A 16,983-nucleotide genomic window follows, 5' to 3' on the forward strand; every position below is an offset into this window, starting at 1 on the left:
AATATATATATATATATATATATATATATATATATATATATATATATATATATATATATATATATATATATATATATATATATATATATATAAAGAAACTGAAAATCAAAAGCATCAAGCTATCCAAGGCAGCTGTGGGGTATACTGTAAGTGCATCTCTTCTGTGGACTCGGTCTTGATCTCACTGTAGGGAGTTTTAGTCCTGGCCTATGTAGAATAAGTTAAAAACAAACTGCACATCCTGCAACACCAGCCTTGTTTCAATAATGGGATGGCTGTTGGCTGCAGAAGAAAGGCAGGCTGTGCATTTACAGTAGGTTTGTGAAAGCTTGGACACCATAACCTACAGCAAGGACAGAATTGTCTAGTCTCAGGATCAGCAGTTAGGTTGCTGATGATGAACCAACACTTTCTGAATGTGCAGACCCAAAGTAACTGGCTCCAGGAAAGCATCAGTAAGCACATGATCTGGGAGCAAGGTTGAAGCCAAAATTCAGGCAAATAAATATTACCTAATCTAACAATACTGAGTAAATGAGCTTAAATTCCCACAAATAAAGGATCAAAAGGCATTCTTCTTATGATGGTTACTGTTCTTTTTTAGATAATAGCTTATACGGGTGCTACCTGTAGAATGACTGTAAAAGATTCCCAGTACATTTCATTATTATTATTTATTTATTAGCAAATACTCTTACCCAGGCAACTCTGTTTTCACAGTAAATATATAACATGCAGAAAAATACAATAAAAAGTAATTAATACAAATAAAATAAAGGAATACAATTAAAACAAATAATATACATTAAACGATAACAACGACACACCCATAATGTCACAGAAACAAATCTGCAGAGAGTCCAGCTGATTAGCCTCAGGCAGGAAAGATCAACCACCGATAAGTGGGCGATCAAGAAAGGTGACCATGATTCTGCAAGCTCTGCTCACCCTGTTCTGCTACTCAGGAGTTCAGCCAAACCAAACAACTCAACATCCAGACCCCGGCCACACTGCCAGCACCACTGACCCATCTCTGGACTGGCATGCTTCTCCAGCTGACGACACCTCAGAAAAACCAACACCCACCTTGAAGTCCCGGAACGGTGAGCAGCAAACAACGATGACATCACTAAAGATCACCAGGCTGCCATTTTTGTAGATCGGCCCTTGAATCCCAGGGTGAAAGACAGACCCTGGACTCCAGGGGTCCCAGCAGAGAGACCCCAGCAGACCACTATGGTGCCGAAAATGTGGATTGGAGTTCAAAACAGACCAGAGACAGCGACCCCAGTCCGAGTCTTAACTGCCCATATCCACCAGTTGCCCTTGCTCCCTGGACCGCCTACCACCCCTGCAACACCCAGGAACCTGCAGCCCAGTCTGCCAGCGCTGCCCCTCTGCTCAGCACTGGCAGCTCCCAGGGGAGCCTATCCCCACCACTCAGCCTTTCTGTGATTGTTAAACTTTCTTGTTCACCAGATTATCTTATTTCTTCATTTTTCTAAATAAGTATCTTCTTCCCATCAAATGTGGAAGCAAAACTGAAATTCATCACTCCAGGTTATTTATTTCAATACATCTTCTCTTAAGATCTCCATTTTGCTGGTAAAGAATCACATTACCACAAACATTTGAAGCACTTCATAATGTTTAATATGAAACCACTTCAATATTGGAAGTACCTTAAAGATTACTCATTAAGATAACAATGTCTTTAGAGCAAAGCAATGTTACTTGGATTCTTCTAAAAGCTGAAAAGCCACTCAGAGACACAAAGATGAACCCTCTTGAGTTGAACTTACTTTTCAAAAAGGCTGAAGAACCCCCCCCCCCCACAGGCAAAAAGAGCAAAAAAAAAAAAAATGCATATGAACTGCAAGCTGCAATATTGGGAAGTTCATAATCTCTGCATGCCTTTTGTAGGAATGAGCCATCGTGGGTTAAAATTAAATAACTTTCTAATGGGAGATCGTGGATACATTGTTGCAGAACACATTACGCAGACTAGTGAATTGCACAGGCAGGCTGTGACTTTGAAGCTTGGTTTCCTATAATTCTTTATTTAGTCACTGCCAACTGAACGGAATGGAACTTTGCTCAAAATAGGACATCTGAATTTGATCAGATCAGAGACAGGGGACTATTAAATCATATGCAGAGATATGAAACACACATTATGGTGTTAATGCTTTCATTTCCATGGGGGAATTGACCCATGACCTTTGACTGACATTAGAATGGACTGAATTTCAACTCCTGCAGCAGCTGAAAGGGGATCTGTAACCAAATAATGTTTGTTATCCTCATGCTTAGTGAGCGAGAAATGACAAGTGACTGACAAGGGTAGAGAGGCATCTGTCTTGAGAGAGGTAAAAAGATGATCAGCAGCAGTGTGGAGTGAAGGGGCGGACCATCTTGCACAGTCGGCTGGGAGTTGCGTCCCAGTGGAACACATTTTTGGGTCAGGGGAACTCTGAAGCCCCTAGTCTCTAGCATTCCAGCCCAATGCTCACCAGCAGCTCCTCCAGCACTCCCAGTCTCTGGTTGGCCTCCTCAATGGCACTGTAGGTCTGGACATTGCTGGTGATGTGGAACCGGATTTCGTCAACCAGGGGGATGGAGTCCGTTTCCTGCCTGGCTTCCACTGCACTGGCATCCTCCTTAATCAACTCTGCAAACTCCTCCAATTCCACTAGCTGAGGAATGGGACACAGAGAGAGGGTTACATTCAATCAAAAGGCAGGTAATTTGTGACAGGGCTTGAGGTGTACACAAACCTGTTATAGTGATCTCTTGCACAGACTGTAAAACTAATAAACCTTAGAGAACCTTAAAGGTCTTTTGGCAGAGTGTAGTAGGTATGTCACCCGATTGATTCTGTGGGGATCAGCCACTCAGAGGCTGTTATACTGGTTTAACCCTCAGATATGCAAGTGAGGAGGCCTTCATCCAGTAGTGGATCAATAAAGGATGACGATGATGATGATGATGATGATTTTAGCGCAAAAATAAAAAAGAAGCATTGGAACTAGATGTAGCTTCAGCTTTTTTTCACTGGAAAAAGAAGCTCGCTAAAGTTAAAAGCTACACTGAAATAAAAGTAGCTCTACTGAAAGCTACTGAAAAAAGTAGCAAACTTGGCAGCTTTTAGCGAGCTACTCCCCAACATTGAAAAACACAGCCCAGAACACAAAACTGGCAAGCAAACACAAAAAAAGCATGTTAACGATTGCTGATGGTAATTCTTAATTAACATCTTGAGACTTTCCAACTTTATTTTCATATTTTGCCCATTTAATTTTTCTCACAAAACAAGTGTTAAGTTAACTGCAATATTGTCATGAATATGGCCCTGAGTGTTTTATTACAGTATTCCTCTAAAAGCCAACAACATTACAGATGCATTACACTCAAGTACAACACATTGTACAACACTCCCACTTATGTAAAATATTAAACACCCCAGTACTTAAGTGAAGCACCTGTGCTCCTATATGCTTCTGCAGCTTCTACTCAAGAATACTTTTTTAAACAACTTTTTGGAACCAAAGAAGCAAGCTGACTCAAATAGTCTCTCTTTTGTTTAAACAGTTTCTTATGGCCTTACAACTAGTGGCTCAAGGATTGCTTGAGACAGGCTTGGAAGAAATAATCAGGTTCTGACAAGTTACCATTCTTGTTCATTAATGTTAGATCTATATTACAATATCACTGTGATACCTTGGATACAAGCAAAAAATACATACACTATTGTTTGAGTATGGAAATTAAATTTTAAGGAAGGGGGTTAAGACTTAAATCCCAGGATGGGTCAAGATACTGGTTTGCAGGATTTGTGAACCAACTGGAGTTCAGCTAAAGCTCTTTGCAAGTCCTACTATCATCTGCCAGGTACAGAGCATCCATACCTTCTCAATGATCTTGGCCATGTACTCAGTGCACTGGTCCTCCAGGCGGGAAAGACGGAAGAGCTTGGCAGTCTTCCAGATGTTGAGGACGTTCTCCTCACTGAGGGTCAGGGCCAGGGTTTTGCCACACAGTCTCTTCAGCCCTGGCAGCAGGTACATGTCAGCTACGCACAGCACATCGTACACATTTTCTGGAGACAGCTGTGGAGAGGGGAGACAAAGCTGTTGAGCTGCAGACTACCAAATTGCAAGTGTTGGGATGGATTCCTTTAATTTCTCCCCAGATTCCAATTCCACACAAATTCATTTTCTTTGGCATATGGTTGTTATTTAGATGCAAACTACACGTGTTGTGGGTCAAATATCCATACTGCCCGTTGTTGGATTAATATTCATCCAGGTCGTAGTAATTAATCTTTTTTTTTTTTTTTTTAGTAACTTCACTAAAGCTTTTAACAGACAGTATGTTAATTGTCATGTCTATGTTGCACACCTCTTGTGCCAGTGTTTAGTATTTATTTAATAATTGCTTATCTTATATATATTTATTTATTTGGTGACTCTAACTTTACAGCTTTCAAACCACATTATCAGATCCAGCAGTAACTTGCCATGTTTTACAATCAGAGAACTGATCCTTTCTAGAGGTCCTTTAACAGCACTGTATTTGGTCAAATGTCTGATTACTTTTCTACAAAGCCAGGGAAAAAAGTGATGCATCTGGAATGGTACTTTGCAGCAGAATACCCTGCAGTGCCCCATCATGCTGTAAATTGCTCATGTGGCAAATGTATGGGTACATTTCTCTCTCAGGCATTTGTTTTATCTCTTCCTTGGGGAACCTTTAATTACCTTTGCGATAATGTGGTCTACTTTCGGGAATTATTTTTGTATTATTTCTTAGTAGAAAACATATCCAGGGCGACTTACAAAAGATAAGAGCAATAAAAAGTGCAATAATACAGTAAAGTTCAAAACATTATTTAATTTACAAATTCCTATGTACACAAGTGTACTACTACAGTGTGGGAAAAAAGTATTTGATCCCCTGCTGATGCCCACTGACAAAAAAATGATCAGTCTATAATTTTAATGGTAGGTGTATTTTAACAGTGAGAGACAGAATAACAAATAAATCCAGAAATACGCATTTCAAAAAAGTTATAAATTGATTTGCATGTTAATGAGGGAAATAAGTATTTGACCCCTTCGACTTAGTACTTGGTGGCAAAACCCTTGTTGGCAATCACAGAGGTCAGATGTTTCTTGTAGTTGGCCACCAGGTTTGCACACATCTCAGGAGGGATTTTGTCCCACTCCTCTTTGCAGATCCTCTCCAAGTTATTAAGGTTTCGAGGCTGACGTTTGGCAACTCGAACCTTCAGCTCCCTCCACAGATTTTCTATGGGATTAAGGTCTGGAAACTGGCTAGGCCACTCCAGGACCTTAATGTGCTTCTTCTTGAGCCACTCCTTTGTTGCCTTGGCTGTGTGTTTTGGGTCATTGTCATGCTGGAATACCCATCCACGACCCATTTTCAATGCCCTGGCTGAGGGAAGGAGGTTCTCACCCAAGATTTGACGGTACATGGCCCCGTCCATCGTCCCTTTGATGCGGTGCAGTTGTCCTGTCCCCTTAGCAGAAAAACACCCCCAAAACATAATGTTTCCACCTCCATGTTTGACGGTGGGGATGGTGTTCTTGGGGTCATTCCTCCTCCTCCAAACATGGAGAGTTGAGTTGATGCCAAAGAGCTTGATTTTGGTCTCATCTGACCACAACACTTTCACCCAGTTCTCCTCTGAATCATTCAGATGTTGGCAAACTTCAGACGGGCCTGTACATGTGCTTTCTTGAGCAGGGGGACCTTGCGGGCGCTGTAGGATTTCAGTCCTTCACAGCATAGTGTGTTACCAATTGTTTTCTTGGTGACTATGGTCCCAGCTGCCTTGAGATCATTAACAAGTTCCTCCTGTGTAGTTCTGGGCTGATTCCTCACCGTTCTCATGATCATTGAAACTCCACGAGGTGAGATCTTGCATGGAGCCCCAGACCGAGGGAGACTGACAGTTATTTTGTGTCTCTTCCATTTGCGAATAATCGCACCAACTGTTGTCACCTTCTCACCAAGCTGCTTGGCGATGGTCTTGTAGCCCATTCCAGCCTTGTGTAGGTCTACAATCTTGTCCCTGACATCCTTGGACAGCTCTTTGGTCTTGGCCATGGTGGAGAGTTTGGAATCTGATTGATTGATTGCTTCTGTGGACAGGTGTCTTTTATACAGGTAACGAGCTGAGATTAGGAGCACTCCCTTTAAGAGAGTTTAAGAGAGTGCTCCTAATCTCAGCTCGTTACCTGTATAAAAGACACCTGGGAGCCAGAAATCTTCCTGATTGATAGGGGATCAAATACTTATTTCCCTCATTAACATGCAAATCAATTTATAACTTTTTTGAAATGCGTTTTTCTGGATTTATTTGCTGTTATTCTGTCTCTCACTGTTAAGATACACCTACCATTACAATTATAGACTGATCATTTCTTTGTCAGTGGGCAAATGTACAAAATCAGCAGGGGATCAAATACTTTTTTCCCTCACTGTATATATTACTGGAAAGAGCTACTATAGGGGCATTACAAATCAAAAGTTCTGAATTTGGCAACAAACCTTGCAGAATGTGAGGAATTTATGTCTTGATCATGTAACTGGCATTATCAAATCCAATCACACCATTAACATCCACAACATCATGCTTAAACACTTCACATAGTGGCCATAGGTATGAGTACTACTAGACCTGAATGGTCTGTCGGTAGGAATACTGAGAAGTCCAGGTTATATGCAAAATACTGCAGGAAACCAGAAGAGATGCAAAAGCTTTCCCACGGTGATAAAAGATGAATTTGGGTAAAGTTTGGGTAAAAAAATTTGAACTATTTTATTGAAATTACAGCTCCAATTTACAAATGTGTAAATGGGATATAAAGATTAATCTATGATTTGCTGCTGGCATTGACGACACAATGTTGAATCTTGCTTACAGTTTAAATAATGCAAAACAGTTCACCCAGTCTGAACCTCTTATGGAAGTCTGAAGACACTGAAGCAAAAGTGCAGAGCATATCCTAACCTTTGCCTGCCTTTCTTTAATTAATTAAACTAGGGTCTCATATTTAGTTGCTGGTGGGCTGCAGCATCCTTCAATTTTCATCCCGATATAAATATATATGTAACCCTATTATAGCTGTTACTTGTTGGCCTTAATTTCTATGCTTATTGTGAAATTGTTTAAATTGATGGAAATATAAATTGAATTCTCACTTATAAATTGATGTGATAATTGACTGTTAATATAATGATTTTATATCATTTCTAAAGGGATTTCAGTGAAGTAGGTAGGTTTCTAATTTGTTAATTGTTTTAATTCTATTTTAAATTGCTGGGTATAGAAGAAAGGGGAAACTGAGGTAGACTAAGGAATGTGGAGTTGCATAGATATCAAAAGAAGAGTGAAAGTGGGATGAAGTGCATCTGGAAGAAACAGGAAACCTACCCATTTGCCTATAGATCAAAGCAAGTGGGGAGGCCTTCGTCCAGCAGTGGATCGATATAGGCTGCTGCTGCAGATAACACATAACATCATCATCATCCTTTATTGATCCACAGCTGAAGGCTTCCCCAAGCGGTTTCCATGTACAGCATCTCTTTATACATTTAGAAGGCATTGTTAGAAGATCTTTTACAAAGGATGGGTTAAAACTCCTTTGAATCAAGATGGCTTGAAGAGAAGTATTCAGATCATGCAGTTAATCAGCTAAACAGATCAATTAAGTAACTGGGAACTGGGTGGGTACAAAAGCCAGAAATTGCTTTGGCATCCAGGAACCGAGTTTGAGAGCCCTCTAATAAACACCTGGAAGATCTCTGTCTCGTGAGCTGACTCATAGGCCATAGCGTGGCTGTTATTTAGAATTTGCACCTGTAATTTATAAGTATGTACATGGATTTGCTTACTTTTTTTTAGATCAGGGTTGGCCAAACATGTTCGGGGAGAGCCACAATCCTAAAGGTTTTATAGGTCTCTTTAAATTATCAATCACTCGATACCTTGACCACATGGAGAATGTAACTATTGAAGCTCCACAAATGGCTCAATTAAACAGTTAACAATTTGGATAAAACAAAAACCAGAAGGGCCAGGGTTGGCCACCCCTGTACTAGATCATTAAAATATATGATTATTAGTCAGATCCAACACCTCTGTCCCATAGTCATCAAGACCTGTATCCCAAATCTGAACACAGCAGGTCAAAAAGCCTACCTCCGTGTCATCGCTGTAAATGTAGTAGAGCACTCTGCTGAAGATGTCTTCAGAGATGTTGTGCAGGGTGAGCACAGGGGTGGTGGGTTGAGACTGCAGAACTTCGCTCTCGCTGAAGTGATCTTCCAACAGGGCCTTGAAATAATCGCTTCGGCCACAGAAAAACACCTGTGTGCTCCAAACACCAGTCAGACAAGTACACAGACACACACATGCAGACGCATATATACAAAATGACATGTATATATTTCACTGTACTTCGGACATTTCTTTAAGAGATGCTTTATTGCTTCATGAGTGATAGGTGGATCTTCCCTTGCATGCACTGTATAAAATATCCAGAGCTGATAATTCTATGTGAATGCTCTCTGCTGGAAACAACTCACCTTATGACAAAGGAAGTCATAACTTTCGACCCGGAAGCAGATGTCAGGATAACTTGTGAAGTTGTCTGTTCTGTCGAAGGGCAATTCCCCAAATCCCACCTAAAGCACATACAAGGGACAAAAGCCACTCTGCTATCATTTTTAAGTTTTCATAAAATACTAGCAATGAATGTCAATAAGAATAAAATACGACAATTAAATTATCAATTAAAAAAACAGACCGAAGAATCTTAAAATTGGTTGTTCAAATTAACATTTTCATTTCAATTTGGGATCTGCCTTTTTAAAGCCTTGATAATCCTAATCCTTTAAAAATTATCTTTAAAATGTCATTGTTCAAAGAGGGTCTTGAATACTGGGTTATAGGTGGACAACTTGAACAGTCAAGGGAACAGTATTTCTGGAGCTCTTTATTTGAAAGATTATCAAATAAAAATCCACCCCCACCCCCCACAAACTCTATCAAGAATCTCAGAGGTGATGTTCCTCCCTGAATTATATATGTCCTCCCGGACATTATCTAGCAGACAGAAAACCAAAACTGTGGAAGTCGCAAAATCACAACTGAGGGCAGTGCTGCAGCTAAAAGAAGATATTATTATCATCCATTACCCTGAGCTCAGGAGGTAAGGCGCAGTCTGCTAGTATAGCCAGATCCTCCTGCAACTGAAGGTTATTCTGGGGTTCCAGTGTCAGGACTTTTACACAGGTACCCGGCTTAGAAGACACTGCAAGACAGAAATACACGGGTTCACCCTATTATCACTCCTGTCTAACTTCACTTACCCAAACGCCAGCCCCTATATCACCAGCAAGAGGAGACTAGAGCAAGAACCCAGATTCCATCTGTTCAAAAGTTTAATTTGCATTATCTAATTTTTCCCAGATCGTTATTTACTGTTTTTCTGGATATATATACATTATGAATACATATTAGAAAACAAATCTACACAGTCACACCTCACTTCACCTGTAGACCTAGGCCCCGTGCACATTCTTGTTAGAGAACCAAACTCAAACCTGTGTCAGTTGAAACCGATCAGTTTACTGCTGCTGACTTACCAAATTCATACACTTGTTTGCACTTGTTCTCCAGCTCCTCTATGAGGTCATTTATTTTGCACTGCTTGGCTAATCTCTTACAGTCCTCCACATAGCCCACATCAATATCCAACCGCCCTGTGAAGATGCAAGACAAGATGAAGGCAAGTTTATTCAAGTCGAACATCCATTTTCCACAAGTACCTGTGAGGCCTTCATCCAGCAAAATAACAGGCTACAGAGACCAGGGGACTGGTGTATGTGTGCGGGTTTGACTGGAGCCTCACTCACCAGTGTAGAAGTATTGCAAGAGGGAACCAAAAGCTGCAGGATTGATCTGATTTGGGGAAAGAAAAAATAAATGAAAAAAGTATTTGCTGATAGTCACATAACCTACAGAAAAATATGATAGATTATGTTGTAAAAAATTGATATAAGTCCAAGAAAACTGCATTATTATTTTTAGAGACAGTTACAAAACCACAATCCCCTAGAGAAGAAAAAACAATTTATTACCATGATTTACTGCAGTATATATGTCTACATTTGGAGGAGTTAAACAGCATGTGTTCTTGATCTTGCAAAAATTACAAGAGAAGAAGAAGAGGAATATAAAAATGCAAACTGGGACCATTTGTAGGGAGATTACTACGAAAAAATGACATCGCCATCTTAACTTTACCCCTTGTCTGTTGGCATAGGACACTTGACAAGGAACTTTTCTTAAATCTGGGGCTTTTCCAATTAATGGTGACCACAATGGAAGCATTATGCAGAGTTAAGCAATGTCAATGTCTTCAAAGAATGCTTCTTCAAACAGACACTTGGATAGATACAGAGAGAGTCGGGACAGTGATGGAGTGAAAGACAGCTGATTTAGACAGAAAAGCAACAATATACAGACAGTTAGACACGGGTCATTCCTACCAGCGGGTGCTTAAGGGCGATTATGTTTTTCCCTTTCCATTTGGTCTCGAACATCTCAGTGAAGTACTCTGAGCGTGCACTGAGGATGCTGCGATGTGCACTGAAGGATTCACCATGTACGATGAACACTATGTCACTGTAGTAACCCTGCTCCAGCAGCCTACAACAACACAACAACTTTCTTTATGAAGATCTGTTCAGCACAGAAATGTTAAGAAATGGCAGTATTGCTGAACTGGATGTGATAAAGGTGCCCTGAAGATCTGAACGTCAGTAGACATGGTGTACTTTTTTTTTCTGACTTATAACATTTGGTTTTAAAAGAGACATGCAAACACAAAGAAGAACCATCCAAGTTGGCTTTTTCCTTGCCAATTAAAGACATTGTAATTCTCTATGTACAGTGAAGCATTGTTCATGTTTTACAAGATCACATCAAACAAAGTAATATTTCTAAACTGCTTCCACACACTGATAAAAGCATATATGTAAATTATACATTTCCATTGAAACACTTTCAGAGGGTTTCACAGACCCTGATTAGCAATAGTCCTGGATTATATGGACTTAAAATAACATTGGGAAGTCCAGGAAGAGGGATAATCTTGGTCTATGAAGCCAACCCTTTAAATGTAACAGGGCTTTCATAGAAATCCCAGATAAAAAAAAAAATGATGTTTGATAAAATGGAAATTAAATGTAAATGTATACGATAGGAATGTATGTGTTCAGCTACACTCATTTAGTATCCATCTGTACAATGCAGCCTTTAAATATTTATTAGATATTGCAAACTTACTTACTTTGGATTTGTAAGTAATAGGATAGCACACCCTGGTACTGGCATTGTGTTACACTACTGGATGCAAACAGTTATTTAATCACTTCCCCCTTAATTTCCTAATTGACTGCTGCTTAAGTTCACTTCAATTATTCAGAATTAACTGGAACAAAGGCTAGGATCTGACAAGGTCCCCTTCCTTTGTAATAAAATGTCAGCGTTTGACGGACGTGATTATCCCCTTGTTCCTTACTTCAGACACCTTAAACTGTATAACTACAAGAACTATTTTGAAGAGGTCTTCTGAAATCATGTGACAGAATTTCAAAGCCACTGAAGAGAAACACGCCACATTTGACATTTCTGGAGTGCAGAGGGATGCTGATGCGGTCTTATGGATATCCTTATAAATCTTCAAAGCAAAAGGAAAAAAAAGCTAGAAGTAAGTGATTAGCACTTGACTGAAATTCAGACCCATTAAATATCCCACTAAAAAAACAACTCAGAACATGTACCCTTTTAAGACTTACACTCCATGGCTTTGTAATGGCTGAACTTTTGCCTTTTAGCTACTTTACAAACCTTTTCCCCAGTTTAATTATACGGTTACTGTTTTACTGGACCTTGATTTTATACCAAATCTCATTAAGAAGTAACTACAGTCAAAGAGTTCTACAGTGTCTTCAGTTTTTTTCCCACCCTGAGCTATTAACTACTTAAGTCAACTTACGGCATTGACAATTCAGGCAGACCTTGAAAACCTGCTGGATTATGGCCTTCCAGTACCAGAGGCATTCATCCCTGCCATATTGAAACATGAAAAGCTGGAGCTAGTTAAAAAAAAATCTTGCTAAAAATATATGAAGTGAAGAACTGACTTATTTTATGCTGACACGAGTGGCAAATTAACTGCAAACAGTGCTAATAGACCTTCACCTCTGCAGGAAGTCATCATAGTAATCCCTCTGCATGCCCTTAGCAGTGATGCGCTTGTACTCCTTGAGTAATCTCCGAATGGTGTCGCTCAGGGCTCCGTACAAACAGCGCTCTCCATCAAACGTGTTGGCCTCGCACTTTGCCCCTGCAGCAAGTCAGCAGTGGAGAGTTTAGATCTCTGTCAGATCTTCTGCAGACATGCAAGCACCCCGCCCCGAGCAGCAGGTACAAAGAAAGCATATTCCCTTTCCTTGATCACAATGGAAAGCAATGGGAAAACATAGCAGATATAAAAGGACAGATCTTGAAAAACAACCTGTTAAAAAAGAACAAATACGGTAGAGGTAAAGTTTGTATCTGCTGCAAAGAAAAGCAGTGATTTGGAGTAGTTTAAAAACTTATTCGGGTTTGTAATACTTCACTGAAGGATTTTAAAGCTCTCTGGGACATTGAACACATTCCCTACTCATATCCCTCATGGAGCACAGACAGTGTAGCTTGTGTAGCTGTGCCCCAGACCCAAACATGGGACTTTCATGCCCATTATGTCATTTTATAAAGCACTATGCTCCTGCATCTCTAACCTGAACCAAAACACCTGGCTTAAATGCTTGGTGTTTAATGTTACACGAATTGTACTTAGAACTCCAACACCAGGAATTTAAGTCCAGTGCTTGGGTCCAGGGTACAGCTACACATGGGAGCACAAACATTAATCTCAAATGGTCAAAAGAGAGTTTTCACAGAGTTTAAGGAACTTCCACGATGCAGCACTGGGCGTACACCAGTACATAACAGAAGTCACCTTTCCTATCTGAAGAGTCTGTGCTGAGAAGTGTGATATGAAACATTGGCTTTGTGGCAATTTTTCACTATTACCATTATTATAGTATGACTACATACTTCAATAACAGCAACAGCAAGGTGGGATTGCTTAAGGTTTTCATTTGTCATTGATAGTGGGCTTTACCTTTTAAGAATAACAAAACTGAAGCAACCTATTTAATAACTTACCATTAGCCAGAAGATACTGTACTAGTTCTTCATGTCCACAAAGACAGGCATAATACCTGCCAAGAAATACAGCATTAAATTACATCATTTGACTTCAGAAATGTAAAGATGAACTAGATGCATCATAAAGTGTACAGGCTTTGGAGATTGAGAATCAGGCAGAGAGAAGAGATAAAATGTCTAGATATTACAGTGAACCCTTTACAGGAAGAGTGGAACACACAATAGATCAATCCATGTAATTAAGTGGCAGTAATACTTACAATGGGGTACTGTCCCATTTATCTCTTACATTTAGTTCCACATCTCTTTGTTCAACAAGGTACCTGATAGGAAAAAGAAAAAAAAGAAAGGAAAAAAAAAAACATATTTCCCATTTACTTCTATTTAATAAGACAGAAGTCCAGTACCTTACTAGTACATAAAATAATGCAAGTCAGCAGAATAATAGTTTAACAGATGGATTATATATAGTATCATGTATGGCAGAGTATATTATTATGCCATTGATGTACATATTTGTAATGTTCACAGATAGGCTAACTGTTGAAAGTATCTCAAATTAAACGTAAAACCCACAATGTTTTCTAAGTACATTACTTTTTTATATATTCAAACTTTCCAAATATAATATTAAACCCCATACATCCACAATATGGATACGTTATTATTATGACTCTATGATGATGATGATGATGATGATTACTCAGTAGGCTAATGGTTGTGATATATGCTTATTGTGAAAGCTGTTTATTTCACTGTTGTCTCCTATATCTGGCAGCTTGTGTATCGTACTCAAACAGATGGTTATATATGCTTGCGTTTTCTCAGTGTCAATCTAGAGAAGATCTGTAAATGTGCCGTGTAATAGGAGGGCACCGGCTTGTTGACGTTACTCAGCGCTGCTCTATCTGTCAGTGTCAGCTGCGGAACCGCTTACTGGCCACAATCCAGCAAGTGCAGGAGCAACATCATTACCTTCAAACTTCAAAACAACCATGTGAACTCTTCCGATGATTTACACATTTCAAATTGCACTTTCAACACTATTGTTTTAAAATAATGTTAGTAACCACACTGCTCAGTATACTCAATGAACTGCACTAGAGAAGAGGACACTGGGTATTTCTGCAGGTATCTGTGTTACTTGTTAGGTTATCTATCTTATATCCAGTGTGCACAGATCTGGATTTTATTTCATATTCTGCACTCTCTCAAAAAGAATCAGTCGTATGTTTTTGTATAATATTGTTACACCCATGTAACGTTGTAAATATAAGAAGAAATTGTAAAATACTGGGACGATGCCAATGAGGAACCCTCTTATGAAAATGAACCTGTGTGTATTTGTATCTTCTTACAATGTTACATGATCTAGCTTCTTTATAAAGAAAAACTACTCCTACTTCTTTGCTAACTCCGAGGCAGGTCTTACCTCACTCTAGAAATGTCGCCCTTTCTGCAGCTTGTAAACAAATCATTTGTGTCCATCTCCAGAGAGATTTCAGTCCCCTGAAATGCATTGAACCGGCCAGCGCCCTGTTAATCGGGAATGAATGCAGCCCGTTATTTCTGCACTGTATAAGCAAAACGTCTGGCGTTATTTTCGTGGATCTCGGATCGTCTCTGCAACCAGCTGATTGTGGGATTTCCGACTAAAAAGTAAACACGGAACATAGAAAGAAACTTCTATTCTTATCATGTTTTTAACGCGACTGATAACTGAATTCCTGCAGCGCCAACTTGAGGCTCGGAGGGAAAATACAACCTGATGCGCTTACAGAGTGGCCAGGGATTACTGAGGGGTTTCCCTCAAAGTGCGCCCAGGGGAAATTTAGGATCAACAGTTGTATGGGGTGAAATCTTGGGGATTTTTTTTTTCACCTGGGGGGATTGAAAGGGTGGGGATTTTATGTTCTGTGTGATTAGATACTTATAGATATTGTATTCCCCCCAGTTGGCAATTCAGTACCCTTCGATAAATCAGCAGCACCCCTGTTCTTGTAACAATAGCAAACCAGGGTCCAGTACAAAAAAGTACTTTTTTATTTTCTGGGGTGAAGATATGTGATTTGGGGGACATTTAGGACCAGTTTGGTGGGACAAGGAAAGGACCTAGCAACAATATAACAGCGATTCAGTCAGGGTGCTCAAGAGACAATATTGACAATTATGACAAATTCTGGAACCAGTCTACTGATCTAAACAAGACCATCCACGTTTTGGTAGAAGCAACACACACCCATAGAGAGCTCAAAATGTCAAGATAGAAAACTCTGTTTACAGTGTACTAACACACAACGATTTTACATAATTGGATCTGAACTTCTCTGTGTTTGATAGAACATCAAATAATATAGACTGGATTAATTGTTAGGTTGTTCTGAACAAATCGAAACTGAGTGATCTGTGACCGTCTAAATGAGACCCCCAGAGCAGACCCCGTTTACCCCCCGGGCTCTGAATGATGGTGGGCGACACGGAAACTGTAAATCAGATGTGTCTGAGAATGAAACTCACTGGAACTAGGTAGCCAAGACAATAAGCTTTCAAATGATGTGTGCATTGTAGGAATACAGTCTTACTTTTAGACACATACAGATACATAGTTTTTTGGTCGTTATTTTTTTGATAGAAGCAGATTGCTTTTTGTCATGCCTGCTTTAGAGCTGTTATAATTTGAAATGTGTACTATGTGGCATAGTCTTTTCAGGGTGATGTTTTTTATGTATTATATTAACAGCACTTGGGTGCAAAACTGAATATAAAACACAAATACCAAAAACAAAATCCTTACATGCACTTATATTACACTTTCAAACCAGAAGGTGGCATTTGTTTCCTACTGAAAAACAAAGTGCATTTGGTAGACGTTTTGTTACTACTCCTATTACGGAAATAGAATGACAAAGGTGAATGCAATGATTCCAGCTATGATTATAATTATAATTATTTTCATCTAACCTATCAAGATAACGGAGGAAAAAATGATCTTATGGTCCAATTTCACTTTTCATATTTAGATTATTAATCCAACCCCTGCAGTTTTAAATGATTCAGTAACTAGTTTTTTTCTTCTTCAAAAATAGAGATCTTTACCCAATTATTCTAGCATTTATTTAAGTAAGAGGATTTGTTAAACCACAGGACAAAATGTATTGAAATGCAAGAGCACAGCCTGCATCATGTTTAGTTAAAGGTTTCCAATCATTATGCATGTCTAAAGTGTACTGTGTACATGCATCCTGGCCTTTGCAAGGAATTGCCCTCTATTCAGCAGCCTGGGGGACAGATTGTGTGCGACATAGCAATTTTGTCCTGCTCCTTGAGCACCTAGATGGTTGTCTTCTATTTGTGTGTGTGTGCCTGCAACTTAAATCCTCCCAGAGGTGAATTTTTTTCATAGAATTAAACACTTCTGTCAAACCCAGCTGGAAACCCGAGGGAATTATTTCAAACATACAAATACATAACACTGGCCCTTGTAATTAATCCTTATACAGGGTGCTCTGTATAGCAAATGTGAAGGTCTTTCTATGTGAGCTTATATTAGTTTAAGTATTATAACTATGACAGAGATTTATCGTGCCCACACCCTTTTCTGTACAGTACTATTAGCACAGTCAGTTTATAGAGAGAGGAGTTGGAGGTAACATGGCAGTGTATAG

At 39.5% G+C, this 16,983-nt stretch overlaps 1 protein-coding gene across 1 annotated transcript; it reads right to left on the reverse strand.

The window, feature by feature from the left end:
- Positions 1 to 1,547: 1,547 nt before the first annotated feature.
- abtb1 (ankyrin repeat and BTB (POZ) domain containing 1) lies at positions 1,548 to 14,972 on the reverse strand. Its single transcript, XM_066698326.1, has 12 exons — positions 14,751 to 14,972; positions 13,579 to 13,641; positions 13,316 to 13,371; positions 12,302 to 12,446; positions 10,585 to 10,744; positions 9,949 to 9,994; positions 9,679 to 9,795; positions 9,229 to 9,344; positions 8,617 to 8,715; positions 8,231 to 8,398; positions 3,909 to 4,109; positions 1,548 to 2,696 (listed from the first exon to the last, which is right to left on the reverse strand). Exons 1-12 carry the CDS (start codon positions 14,804 to 14,806, stop codon positions 2,490 to 2,492), a joined length of 1,434 nt encoding a protein of 477 aa, XP_066554423.1. The 5' UTR covers positions 14,807 to 14,972; the 3' UTR covers positions 1,548 to 2,489.
- Between the last annotated feature and the right edge of the window lie 2,011 nt (positions 14,973 to 16,983).

Source organism: Amia ocellicauda, chromosome 3 (assembly GCF_036373705.1).
Source record: "Amia ocellicauda isolate fAmiCal2 chromosome 3, fAmiCal2.hap1, whole genome shotgun sequence".
Taxonomy (NCBI): Eukaryota; Metazoa; Chordata; class Actinopteri; order Amiiformes; family Amiidae; genus Amia; species Amia ocellicauda.